This window comes from Pleurodeles waltl, chromosome 8, assembly GCF_031143425.1.
Source record: "Pleurodeles waltl isolate 20211129_DDA chromosome 8, aPleWal1.hap1.20221129, whole genome shotgun sequence".
NCBI classification, from domain to species: Eukaryota; Metazoa; Chordata; class Amphibia; order Caudata; family Salamandridae; genus Pleurodeles; species Pleurodeles waltl.
Genome location: NC_090447.1, coordinates 103186530 through 103200754, shown reverse-complemented (window position 1 = coordinate 103200754; position 14225 = coordinate 103186530). Strand labels below are relative to the sequence as shown.

At 45.5% G+C, this 14225-nt stretch overlaps 1 protein-coding gene across 1 annotated transcript; it reads left to right on the top strand.

The window, feature by feature from the left end:
• The first annotated feature begins 8088 nt into the window (after window positions 1-8088).
• LOC138249070 (P2Y purinoceptor 3-like) lies at window positions 8089-9468 on the top strand. Its single transcript, XM_069203120.1, has one exon. It carries the CDS (start codon window positions 8137-8139, stop codon window positions 9142-9144), a length of 1008 nt encoding a protein of 335 aa, XP_069059221.1. The 5' UTR covers window positions 8089-8136; the 3' UTR covers window positions 9145-9468.
• The last annotated feature ends 4757 nt before the right edge of the window (window positions 9469-14225 follow it).

The following is a 14225-nucleotide window of genomic DNA, read 5'->3' as shown; positions in this document are numbered from 1 at the left end:
TGCGCATTCCGAGGGTGCTCGGGCCCCCTTTGTGTGACAGTATCGGCTTTGGCTCCATGAGGAGCCGAGGCCAATGCCGCTGCACGATTTCCACTGGGCTGACCAGCGGAAACTTCTGATTTCAGAGGTTCTTGCCGGTCAGCCCAGTGGAAACCTTGAAACATGGTTCCCAATGGGCTGACGGTGGTTGGAGTTGTGCTCAGCCACGGCAGCTATGAGCTCATAGTATCTCCATATTGCCTTCTTAGCCTTCATGAACACGTTTGTGAATACAATGCCAACATAAGATAGCATCAGTCTAAAGTTGAACCCTCCAGTCGCCATTTTGCCACAAGATGGGTAATAACATGGGCATGGTGTTGAGCCATTGTTCCTTGTAACTAGGGGATGCTGTTTACCTACACGAGAAGAAGATTCCCCTCTTTTAAACCCATAAATATTTAAAATAATGTCTAGCATATTATGTGAAGAATCTGCGACTGACACGTCTTTTCCTTGCCCTTGAAAGAGCAGCTTGAAAATCTCCCTCCCACCTGCCAAGTCTGGAGTATTTGGTAATGTGTATCACTGAGGAGAAAAGAGGGGAAATAATGATTGGCAACCTTCCATGCAGGTCTACAATATATTTGGAGCATTTGGCACCCAAACAAACACAGCGTACAACCCTCTCCGAGCACCCTAGAACACCTTTCATCACCTGCTGGTCCCCAAAGGCGCATGTCCTGTTTAGTCAATGTACTGAGACCCGTCAATTTCCACAATTTGCACAAGCGTCCTGCAACGACTGTACGGCACTTGAAGGTTGGGCTTGCTTCTCTTCGCTTGTTCAAATGATCCACTCCGTTAGTACAGCATCCAGTAAAGTTCAGGTTTCTCCTCATAATGCCCTCTAAAAAACATAAAATACCTTCTCCGGGACCCAGTGAAATTTTGGCTTCGAGCATCAAATTGAAGAAAGCCAATGGGAGAGCCACACTTCCCCATGTCTCACAAAACTGCAAAAGCTAAAAACACCGCTCACAAGGTTTAAAGCGCCATACAAAATAAAATGTAGTTGGGAAGAAGGAAAGCGGCTTGTTTACGTCAGCTCCAGACAGGGGGGGTGTCTCTTCAAGAGCTTGTGACTTCTGGGGAGTCTCTTTCCAATAGTCTCTAACTTGTCCTGCACGGATTCCAGACCATCCTGGTGAAACACTCATGCTCACTGCAGAGAGGCTGTTCAGAAAGTTTCAGGAGTTCTCCTGATCCAAGTCACTCACACTGCCGATTTCAGAGCCAAACCTCCACCTCTGCTATTATAGCTGCCAAGTTTCCCTGGTCTGTGCGTGATGTGCTGCTCCAATCCAGGTTTTCTGGGACTTGTAGTCCTCTTTTATAATGGCATAAATAAAATTACAAGTCCCAAAATTCAAAGGAAAAACCTGGACTGGGGCAGCACATCACGAATGAACCTGGAAAACGTGGTAGGGCTACTCCTTTTCAGCCCATTAACATTGGTTTTTAAGTGTGAGTTTAAACAGGCACCTTTTCCAAGAATGGAGCAGCTGAGGACCAATTTCTCAGGTCCTCCACTCACCAGAGGGCGGCGGATCCTCACATATCTCTCTGCAGACTGGTAAAAGCCTTCCTTGGTGCCCAGTGTTACATCCTAGACAGGGTTAAGGTCAGGCTTTTCTTCCTGGAGACCCTGCTACACCCTCAGAAAGACTATCCCTGCATCTGCAGACACTGGGACGTTATTCTAGTGAGTGGCATCTCTCTCCCAAACACCTAAACAGCTTGACATATAGTTAGAGTCATCTCTTTGTGGCTTGCTTGACATACTTTAGCAACAATTTTTATCTTTCTCCTGCTTCATGGTGCTCATTTCCATCTTCACACAATCCAGGTTCCATGAATATTCTATTTATTAAGCACAGATCATCCATTCTGGTCAGCACTGGGGGCTCCAGGATATACCTGGCAGTAGACACTGCATTACTCCAACCTGTGCATCATCCCTTCAAAGTGCCCCAATGCAATCCAATCATCTTGCTCATTCAGATAATACAACCATCATTTTCTGTCTCTTAAAACAGTGACACAACCCCTCCACCCCCCAGTTGTGGGCATGATAGTCCTGACATGGCTAGGGAATACTTTTCACTCTGGCCCCTGTTCGACCTTGCCTGGCTTGTCCTACCATCCGACTAGTGAAGCCCTGTGATTTTTCTGAAGTTGACAGGACAGCCCTCTCATCTGCCGGCCAGGAAGTTAACCCAAAATGTCCCCTACCCAATCATATTAGGGGTAGGCCGATGGCAGCTAATTGTAGATCAAAGACACATGCCTTTTAAAGAAACTCCTTGAAAAATGTGCCACTCCCCCCCCTCCCAAGGATTGGGGAGAGAGAGAGAGAGTTAGAGACTCTCACAAACTATAAGAATCAGCTCAGTTCTCCTACTGTTGAAACTTGTTTACTTTATTGCTCAGAACAACTTATCCTAGTATACAAGTGGCATAGGGATAGAACTCGAAATGCACACTTCATTGAAGTCAATGGCTGGTTCTTGGAAAGATAGATGTGTGTGTTAGTGTGTTACGTTACTCACTTGGAAACTCTGCAGTGTGAAAGTTGTCCTATCGAAAACACAGGGCGTGTCAGCACAAACCTGCAGGGCCCCTTGAAGTTTTATGTAGCACAAACTTGACCAGAAGGTATTGGAGCGCTTTACACGAGCACCAGTTACGTTATACAAGGACACATTCATTTTTTGTAGGCACAGGGAGTTTAAGTGATTTGCGCAGAATCACAGGATGTTGAGCAGACCCGAGACTCGAACCTGGCCCCCCATCTCCTTTCGGCGGCTCTGGCCGTAACTCCACATCATAGGTAAGTGGTAAGGTGCGTCCAGCCGTGCTTTAGGCTCTTCTCCTCTGACCCTAAAGATGGCTGCTGGTCTGCGGGGCTCTGTACATCTGCTTCCCTTCCTTCCAACCCCTGCCTGCCACAGTACCAGGGCTGCCCCTCTCCCTCTCTGCTGTGCTTGGTGACACCCACCAATGAGGAGACCTTGCATCTGATTATGTTCAAAGGGTAAGAGACACAGGTTGACTATTCATCACCAGCCCCTCCCCCGCCCTGTGTCTTTCCAGAAAGCCCGGGTTAGAGGAATGTTTGAGTTCTGATCAAATCTTGGGCTTTGTTGCACTGGCGCCCAGAAGTACCATAAAAGGAGGAAAAAGGCACCCTCCTCCTTTTGTTGGACAGCGTCCGGGCTTCATAAGGGGACTGCACCACCACAGAGAGTTGCAAGGAATGTACACTAAATGCTGCATGTCTGCCCTTTCTAAATGTACTAAATAACAGATGTTGCTATTACACAAATGATGGTACTCCATTTACCCACCTCTGAAGGATGGAAGGCGGACCTGCCTTGCTGAGATTCAAGCTCATGGCCTTCAGAACAGGGCATCTCTCGTTGGTGAACATTCAGCTCAATGAGACATAATTTTTCTTCAAGCCAGAACCAGATCTAAGACTCCTGATAGTCCCTACTACTGCTACAGTTTGCAGTGATTAATGCAAAATGATGCGCCCCCCCCTGCAGAATGTGATGAGGGGCCCCTGAGTCTCCCATATCCCACAGATGTACACTGGCCTTGGGCTGAATGAGAGCCCCTGGAATGTTTGGGGGGACCTTGGAGGGTTAGGAGCCCCCTGGGCTGCAGGGGCTGAAGAAGCAAGTAATGCCCTAAGTGTCGGGAGGTCTGTGGTGTGCTGTAGATTGTTGAAGGCTGCACTCGAGGAGTTACCCGCCCGTCCGCTGTTACCTCTTTTGGAAAGTATATTACAACTAATACAGCAGGCATGAAGGTTTGCCCTCCCAGGAGGCATGAAATAGCACTGTTCATGTGTGTTCCACTCATTTTTGTAACTAGCCTGGAGAAGAATTCAGTGCTTAATTTGTAAAAGCATATGTGCCGGGCCCAAAGTTTTCTTAGACACCTGCAGCCGGCGGTATTGAATGTCAGAGGGCCGAATACCAAAGCTGCAAAGTCTTGAATCCACCTTCATCTCACTCTTGCTGGTTCCTGCCTTCTTCCTTTCTCAGGGTTTTTCCATTTTTCTCTTCCCAGGATGTGCCTTTTGTGTGTTTTACCCTTTTTTGCTCTGGATCAAAGCCTGATGAGGAAAAATAGGTGCGGGTCCCTAAAACTGAGTGCCCTTAAATTAAATACTGGTCAACTTACATCTATTAGTCCTGTGCACTTAATGAGTGGCACTTCCAGATCCCATAATATGTACCGACAATCTTACAAACATTTGGGCAAGGTGACCAGTGTTAAATATAATTTTTGCACCTCCACTGATGCAGTGTATTATCCAATGCCCCCCCACCCCTTCCAAACCATTACGCTTGTTTGGTAACAATAAGAAATTAACAATGAAGTCACTTGAAAATAAAGCTGATTTTCTTGCTACTTTATTCTGAGTAAGTTCAGGAGCCCAAGGTATAACAAATGATGCCTAATGGGACTGGTCTGACCTAAAATCCCTCTCTGCGTATCATTTGTTTCTTCTTTATGTGACCTTTAGCACACAACTTAAGGTGTTTATAAGCCAGCCCTAAAAATGTGACTTTAGTGAAGATCAAGTGGCTGACTTCCTCAAAAGTGCCAATCATTTCTGGTTCTCGTGGCTTCTCTAAAAGTGTTGTGCAGCTGATGAGGTGATGCTCAGTGCCTGGCTTCTTGGAGTGACTGCTACAGAGGGCACTTCTCATTCTGTACAGATGGCGTGACTCTCATGCAGTATTCGCTGTGCTTTATTAGACACACTTCGTGCTTGATGTCGTTAATGTTGTTTACTCGCTTAACTAATGTTGTCGTGTAGATATAATTGTTTGAAAAAGATTATAATATATTGTTGTACAGTCATTTTACATCTCCGTTAAATAAATATGAAGGTTCATGCACTGTGCCTGAGTTTGCTTTCCCTGGGGTGGATGATGGGGGCGGGATGAGTAGTTGGGTCGGGTACCCTAGGACCAATCCCAGGACCAGTGATATTACTTCTCATATATAAGACCCAACACATGACAAGAAGCTGTGGTCTGCTGAGCTCCAATAATAGAGTCTGGATTGACCCTCTGCTGTCTACAGATGCCTTTCAATGGGACGCTCTGGATGGGACACTCTACCTGCTATAGTTTATTCAAATGCCAGACTCTGGTTAGATCATACGCATGTTGAGATAGCTACTATTGATTGTAAATGGGCATAGACCTCTACCAATACCAGACTTTAGTTATGACCGTGCAATCATTAGATGCCTACAAATGGCAGACTTTGGGTTGGATGCTTTTCTATCTGTTGATTTCTACCGGATGTTGGGTTAGACCATACACGTGTCTAGATACCTACTCGTACCATGCTCTTCCACCTATGGACGCCTATCAGTGCCAAACTCTGGGTTTGAGTGTACACATTTATAGATCTCTGTCAATGCCAGACTCTAGGTTTCACAGTCCCCCATCAGTAGATGGCTAGAGATGCCAGCCTCTGAGTTGGACCTGACACCCTATAAAGATGCTTACCAAAGCCAGATTCTGGTTTGGACTCTTCATCTACAGATGCATTCCAATGGCAGGCTCTGGACTGGACACTTTTCCGTTTATCGAGTAGGCTTCTACCAGTGCCAGACTGGGCTGGATTGTACACTGATCCAGATGCTTTCCAGTGATAGACCAGAGGTTTGACACTCCAGTGTTGATGCATGCATACCAGTGCCAGGCTGGGCTGGATTGTACACTGATCCAGATGCTTTCCAGTGATAGACCAGAGGTTTGACACTCCAGTATTGATGCATGCCTACCAGTGCTAGACTCTGGGCTGGACTGTACATACTTTGCAGATTTTAACCAATACCAGAATCTGGCTTGGATCATAGACCTAGAACGGATGCCTACCCTAGACTCTGGTTAGACATTTCTACCTCTACCTGACTTTGGTTGGCCTTTCCGTTATACCCTTTACTCCTGGCGCGGAGGACCCTGTTCTTTAGATCCCCATAAAGGCTGTTTTCAGGTTACAAAAATCAGACTAGAAACCAAGTTTCAAGGTTTCACGATCTGCAGTTCTGTTCTTTTCATTAGACATTCATTGAAATAAACCATGCTTTGTGAGTATTGGTAGCCACTTCCCCATCATCAGCTGACAAAATGTTATTGAGCCTGGTCTAGCAGCTCTTATTTTTTTCTCCATCAGCATAGCACACTTGATAAAATATTAAAACCGCAGTCTTTTGAAAAAAAAATGCAAATGGCACATTAAAATCATAAAGCCACACACAGGTAAAAAACAGAAATTATATCTTAACAGTGATATAAACTCCTAATTTCTTTTTTGGCCTACCTACATCTCCTACCTCCTTGTAATACATATTGTGTGTATATATGGTCATTTTTTAAATATGGCATGTAGCCAAGAGGCAGCTCGGGTGAAGTGTATTACCTAACACATAAATCATGTCCTTGGAGGTATACAGATTTTGTGAGCAGCGACTAGTCTCTAAGCTTCCTTTCTTTGAGGAAAGACCGGCCCTAAGAGCATTTTATGAGCCCTTTCTTATAAGAGCGCAACAGGGTATTAGCTGAATTAGCAGCTAATTAATTCAAGATTAAGTCTTGGTGGCAGAATCTGTATTTTTTTGGAACATTTAGCAATTCTGTAGCTTTACTAATGGTATTTCTTGGAACAGTGTGCACCATCTCAAACAAATGGAAGGCATTAAGTAAGATGTAAACCTGATTTTCTCTCAGTATTTTTTTCTCCATTAGGACAGAAATGTATTCAGTCACCAGGCACATTGTTGAGATTTCGGTATGACCCCCAATTCTTCATATTTGCAATGTTACAGCAACTTCTGAAAACAATTCAATATTGTTCACTGGCGTCCTGCCAGTGTGCAGAGCCTTTAAGTTGACACCTTGTCCAGCCTCTGCATTTTAGAAGAAGGTCATAGGTGGCGTGGTGCCCGAGGCATGGGCAAACAATGCCTAGTGGGAATCTTGCCATGTGCAGAGTCTGAATGCAAGGATGTACACACTAACTTCTTGCTCCTAATGAGACACTGTAAATCAGAAGTGGAAGGAGGAAGCCCTTTGGCTTCTGGTTTGTAAGGGGCCATGAAAATGCTATGGTCACTAATTTGGAAACCATTACATAATTAGCCACTCAAAACATCATTGTCAAGTGCTTCACCGGGAGTACAATGGTCATGCACAGGTGAATATGATAGGTTCTTCCCATAGGATGTTCTATGCACCATTAGACCCTCAGATCACTTGTGTTCTTAGGATTGTAAATGTTTTCAGTCTTCATATACCTGTTTATAAGAAAAGGGCATATCATTTCTATAACATGAAGGAGCTGTTAATGTTTTTACAAAATTATTGGTAATTGTTACTTTTTGTCTATTGTAAATCTTTGTTGGTACAATGATGAAAACCGTCTGGATTGCTTGGCAAAATTCCCTCTAAAAGAGAAAACAAGCAATCCCAGAAGTGTTTCATTCTTAGAGGCCCTCATAAGTGATCTGCAAGGCACAGTGATATCAGGACCCAGGAATAGGGATGTGCCCCCCCCCAAACAAAACTACGGAGACTTGTCTAGCAAAATAGAGATAAAACCTCGAGCTGTGTCTGGGGTTGATCTTGTGCTTATTCAGAGAGGACATAGCCTTAACAATGCCGGATAAGCAGATTCTTTGGGGTGTATTCAAGACTGATTTGCATGTGATTGGTCCCTTTCTATACTGAGAAACATAATATAAACAAATGAAATGATACATAGTCGCAACTACCTTGGAATACAAAAATGATTTACAGTGATCCATCTGTTAACAGAAGCATTGGCGCGCACTAGTCCATAAACTGCCTTCGATTTTACGTCAAAGTACAGATGTAATGTAGCCATCTACCGTAGAGTCATACATAAGGCAGCTGGGTACAAGACTTGTGTATCCTTGTGTATGCTTCGCCTGAAGAAGAGCCATATTTTGTACACAGCTGACATTTTGTCTCTTTTTTTGCTCGCAGGCTCTGACACAGCAATGAGGTTGATAGACCCCTGACAACAAGCCTGCAATAAACTATGGAGAACGTGACCATTTCTGCTGTATCCAAGAACTGCACCTTCAATGAAGATTTCAAGAAGATCCTGCTACCTGTTGTCTACTCTGTTGTTTTTGTCGTCGGCCTCTCCTTGAACTTGACTGTTATTCTTCAGATCTGGCTCTCTCGGAAGGTGCTGACCCGTACCAAGATATACATGCTGAACCTGGCCACCGCGGACCTCCTCTATGTATGCTCCCTTCCCCTGCTCATCTACAACTACTCCAACCATGACTATTGGCCCTTCGGGGACTTCACCTGCAGGTTCGTCCGTTTCCAGTTCTACAGTAACTTGCACGGTAGCATCATGTTCCTTACCTGCATGAGCTTCCAGCGTTACCTGGGCATCTGTCACCCTTTGTCGTCGTGGCACAAGAAGCGGGGCAAGAAGTTCACATGGATTGTATGTGTGGTGGTGTGGTTCATTGTGGTAGCCCAGTGTTTACCCACTTTTGTCTATGCCTCTACTGGTACCCAGAGGAACAGGACAGTATGTTACGACTTGAGCCCACCGGACCGCTCTGCTAGGTACTTCCCATATGGAATCACATTGACTATTACGGGGTTCCTCATCCCGTTCATGGTCATTCTGGTGTGCTACTGCAGCATGACCAAGATTCTATGCCAGAAGGACGAAATGATCGGGCCGGCTGTACGCAAGAAGAAGGACAAGGCCATCCGCATGATCATCATTGTGGTGATCGTGTTTGCCATCAGCTTCTTCCCATTCCACCTCACCAAGACGATCTATCTGATTGTGCGCTCACTGGAGGGTGTGCCGTGCTTGGTCCTGCAGACATTTGCCATTGTGTACAAGTGCACCAGGCCCTTTGCCAGTATGAACAGCGTCTTGGATCCAATACTTTTTTATTTCACGCAGCAGAAGTTCAGGCAGAGCACCAAGAACATCCTGGAGTGCGTCAGCACCAAATTTGAACGTGAACACTGTGTCCAGAAAACAGTGACCGGAAGAGTGCATGGGACATGAGGGCCTCTCTGTGACATTGTACTATCGGCCCAGCTGGAAGGGCTGGAGAGAGAGTGGCATCATTAAAATGCCACTTGTGCATTGTGGTTTTAAAATGAGTAGGCTCATTGTTGTGGCTCAAGCATAGCTCAAGCCGTGACTCAATTATTTCCCTATTATGCACATACCAGAGGACATTGACACAAAGGAAGAATGCCACTAGGGGACCTTTAATGGCTGTTGGGAACCTTTCCAGAAAGGCATGGTTTTATGATGGCTCAAAGTTTCTAAATCTGAAGGACTATGAATGGGAATATATTTGTTGGCTCCTGGTGTTTCTGCACACCTTGCATGGTAGGGTGGTTGTGTGTGTTGGTGTGTTATCATTATCATAAGTGGGCATGCCGGTCAACTTCTTAAGGGACAGATGTGTGGCCGTACTGACATTATTTTTTTATCGGAAGAGATGTTCTACTATGATGGACTCTGTGGTTCACCAATTCCTTTGTAGTGTCTTGGCTAATAACTCAGATGCTGTTTTGTAGACCATTTCAGAACAAAGTGAAGGAGCTTGATGCACTCATCAATTGAGGGGAAATCACTTGGTCCTACAATTCATACTGTGAAAAGATATCAAAAGACACATAAGTCTATTGTGTGTTCTCTGCTCTTGGTAAGTTTATTAAGGATAGCACATTCACCATCACCTATCAGTCCAGCACATCACTCCCTGGTGCCGTCATTCATTCATGTTATGACACTTTATATATAGATGTACAGATTGTTTGCTCAACAAAGTCGCCTTGTGCCTCTAATCTGTTGTGCTAATGATGTGTGATGGATTCTGCAGAAAGTACGTGTTTGATCTGTCTCCCAGTGGTTTCTGTTACACTATTTTGGGCTTTCCCAGTGAAGAATGGCATGTGTTTGAGGAAAGTATGAGTTGGCATTAACCCTCACAGTATTAACAAGCAGTGTGAAGGAGATCCTTTTTAATGTGTGTGCAAAGCTATATTACAAAACTGAACAGACACATTCTTGTTGGAATCCACCTCCTAATGTGGGTCTGTACCGGAGGGCCACCTGTTACAACCTCGCGCTATCATCCTCAAACCAGTTAGACCAAAACTGTGCACCTGGTCCTAAAAACAACACATGCATTATGGCTTATGCGCTCAACATAGCCAAAATCTTTGGACAAATGTGGTAGTCGTTCATATAACTCTGTGTTCATTGGGTATGAGTTGTACACGTTGCCAGTTTCATTGGTGATATAACAGTATACGTTATTGATCCTTCCGCCGTACTCAGGTGTTCTTCATGATAGATTAATAACCTGTAGGTTTTGTGATTGTCCATGTAAATCATTTTTAATCAGGCAACAAAGTGACTTGCACCTGCACTTTTGTCCATTTCTGTTGCCTTTTCTGTACTGTCTGAGCCTGATTGACTAACACATGTTCTCTGTTACAGCGTGTCATTGGTATATTATTCTGTTACCACATTATAGCGGTCATATTCCACTGAGCCAGCTGCACCTAGCTAACCATGTACACATGAAAGCAACACTGAGGGATAGAGTGTGCCTTCTGCTCCTGAAGCACAACAGCTGCCCCCATCGAGTGTGCATCACCTTGTGGGTCTGCAACACCTAGGTAACATTGTAGCAGTAGAGTTGTAGGGCTCTGGGATGTGGGATGGGGTCGCTCTGAAGATTGTGAAAGGGGACATAAATGAGCTCTAGAATTCTATTCTACACATTATATACCCCAGTGCCCCCACTCACTTAAAAATCAGGCAAATTGTATTCCCTAGTACGTATTTTGGAATATCTTGAGAATTCATCAGTCTTGCAGGGCCCATGTGTTTCTTACTGGTAAACCTAGCTTAAAGATGCTTACATTTCTGTAAAAGTATTCCAAAGCATTATTCAGACCAGGAATGTGCATTGCAGGCCCATGAGCCCTGAATGCATGCCGGATTGTAAGGATAGTCTGTAGGATAAATGTAGTTAGCCATTGGTTGTCCATAAAATATGCCATGAGTGGGGTCATGATGGATAGTGATGGATACACCTATAAGTAGACTAAGGGCCTCATTACGAGGATGGCGGTTGGACCGCTGCACTCCACGCGATTTGACCACCACATTAGGACCCTGGCAGTCGGACTGCCAGGGGACCACCGTCCCTGCCAGGGACATGGTTCCAGATGGGTTTATGGTGGTCGGAGATGTGCTTAGCTACAGCGGTGCTGAGTTCAGTGCCACCGCACTGATCATGATTCCATTTTCCACCAGCCTTTTCATGGCGGGGACCACACCATGAAAAGGCTGACGAAAACCCAGTGCTGGGGGCCACAGTGAGGCCACTACACTGCTAACGACATGGTCGTGGGCAATGCAGGGCGCCCCCTGCCCAGTACCCCCAGAATGTGCACTGTATGCTATGGCAGACAATGTGCATTCCGAGGGTGCTCGGGCCCCATCTGTGTGACGCATTGGCTTCGGCTCCATGAGGAGCCAAGGCCAATGCCCCTGCACGATTTCCACTGGGCTGAACAGCGGAAACGTCTGATTTCAGAGGTTCCCCCCGGTCAGCCCAGTGGAAACCTTGTAACATGGTTCCCAATGGGCTGACGGTGGTTGGAGTTGTGCTCAGCCACGGCAGCTATGAGCTCATAGTATCTCCATATTGCCTTCTTAGCCTTCATGAACAAGTTTGTGAATACAATGCCATCATAAGATACCATCAGTCTAAAGTTGAACCCTCCAGTCGCCATTTGGCCACAAGACGGGTAATAACATGGGCATGGTGTTGAGCCATTGTTCCCTGTAACTAGTGGATGCGGTTTACCTACATGAGAAGAAGATTCCCCTATTTTAAACCCATAAATATTTAAAATAATGTCTAGCATATTATGTGAAGAATCTGCGACTGACACGTCTTTTCCTTGCCCTTGAAAGAGCAGCTTGAAAATCTCCCTCCCACCTGCCAAGTCTGGAGTATTTGGTAATGTGTATCACTGAGGAGAAAAGAGGGGAAATAATGATTGGCAACCTTCCATGCAGGTCTATAATATATTTGGAGCATTTGGCACCCAAACAAACACAGCGTACAACCCTCTCCGAGCACCCTAGAACACCTTTCATCACCTGCTGGTCCCCAAAGGCGCATGTCCTGTTTAGTCAATGTACTGAGACCCGTCAATTTCCACAATTTGCACAAGCGTCCTGCAACGACTGTACGGCACTTGAAGGTTGGGCTTGCTTCTCTTCGCTTGTTCAAATGATCCACTCCGTTAGTACAGCATCCAGTAAAGTTCAGGTTTCTCCTCATAATGCCCTCTAAAAAACATAAAATACCTTCTCCGGGACCCAGTGAAATGTTGGCTTCGAGCATCAAATTGAAGAAAGCCAATGGGAGAGCCACACTTCCCCGTGTCTCACAAAACTGCAAAAGCTACAACACCGCTCACAAGGTTTAAAGCGCCATACATAATAAAATGTAGTTGGGAAGAAGGAAAGCGGCTTGTTTACGTCAGCTCCAGAGAGGGGGGTGTCTCTTCAAGAGCTTGTGACTTCTGGGGAGTCTCTTTCCAATAGTCTCTAACTTGTCCTGCACGGATTCCAGACCATCCTGGTGAAACACTCATGCTCACTGCAGAGAGGCTGTTCAGAAAGTTTCAGGAGTTCTCCTGATCCAAGTCACTCACACTGCTGATTTGAGAGCCAAACCTCCACCTCTGCTATTATAGCTGCCAAGTTTCCCTGGTCTGTGCGTGATGTGCTGCTCCAATCCAGGTTTTCTGGGACTTGTAGTCCTCTTTTATAATGGCATAAATAAAATTACAAGTCCCAAAATTCAATGGAAAAACCTGGACTGGGGCAGCACATCACGAATGAACCTGGAAAACGTGGTAGGGCTACTCCTTTTCAGCCCATTAACATTGGTTTTTAAGTGTGAGTTTAAACAGGCACCTTTTCCAAGAATGGAGCAGCTGAGGACCAATTTCTCAGGTCCTCCACTCACCAGAGGGCGGCGGATCCTGACATATCTCTCTGCAGACTGGTAAAAGCCTTCCTTGGTGCCCAGTGTTACATCCTAGACAGGGTTAAGGTCAGGCTTTTCTTCCTGGAGACCCTGCTACACCCTCAGAAAGACTATCCCTGCATCTGCAGACACTGGGACGTTATTCTAGTGAGTGGCATCTCTCTCCCAAACACCTAAACAGCTTGACATATAGTTACAGTCATCTCTTTGTGGCTTGCTTGACATACTTTAGCAACAATTTTTATCTTTCTCCTGCTTCATGGTGCTCATTTCCATCTTCACACAATCCAGGTTCCATGAATATTCTATTTATTAAGCACAGATCATCCATTCTGGTCAGCACTGGGGGCTCCAGGATGTACCTGGCAGTAGTCACTGCATTACTCCAACCTGTGTATCATCCCTTCAAAGTGCCCCAATGCAATCCAATCATCTTGCTCATTCAGATAACACAAACATCCTTTTCTGTCTGTTAAAACAGTGACAACCCCCGGCTGTGGGCATGCTAGTCCTGACATGGCTGGGGAATACTTTTCACTCTGGCCCCTGTTCGACCTTGCCTGGCTTGTCCTACCACCCGACTAGTGAAGCCCTGTGATTTTTCTGAAGTTGACAGGACAGCCCTCTCATCTGCCAGCCAGGAAGTTAACCCAAAATGCCCCCTACCCAATCATATTAGGCGTAGGCTGATGGCAGCTAATTGTAGATCAAAGACACATGCCTTTTAAAGAAACTCCTTGACAAATGAGCCACTCCGCATCCTCCCCCCCCCCCAAGGATTGGGGGCAGAGAGAGAGAGAGAGACTCTCACAAACTATAAGAATCAGCTCCTACTGTTGAAACTCGTTTACTTTGTTGCTCAGAACAACTTACCCTAGTATACAAGTGGCATAGGGTTAGAACTCGAAATGCACACTTCATTGAAGTCAATGGCTGGTTCTTGGAAAGATAGACGTGTGTGTTAGTGTGTTGCGTTACTCACTTGGAAACTCTGCAGTGTGAAAGTTGTCCTATCGAAAACACAGGGCGTGTCAGCACAAACCTGCAGGGC

Bases quoted from the DNA above. Each gene is read 5' to 3' on its own strand.
- LOC138249070 (XM_069203120.1), top strand. From the start codon at position 8,137: ATGGAGAACGTGACCATTTCTGCTGTATCCAAGAACTGCACCTTCAAT.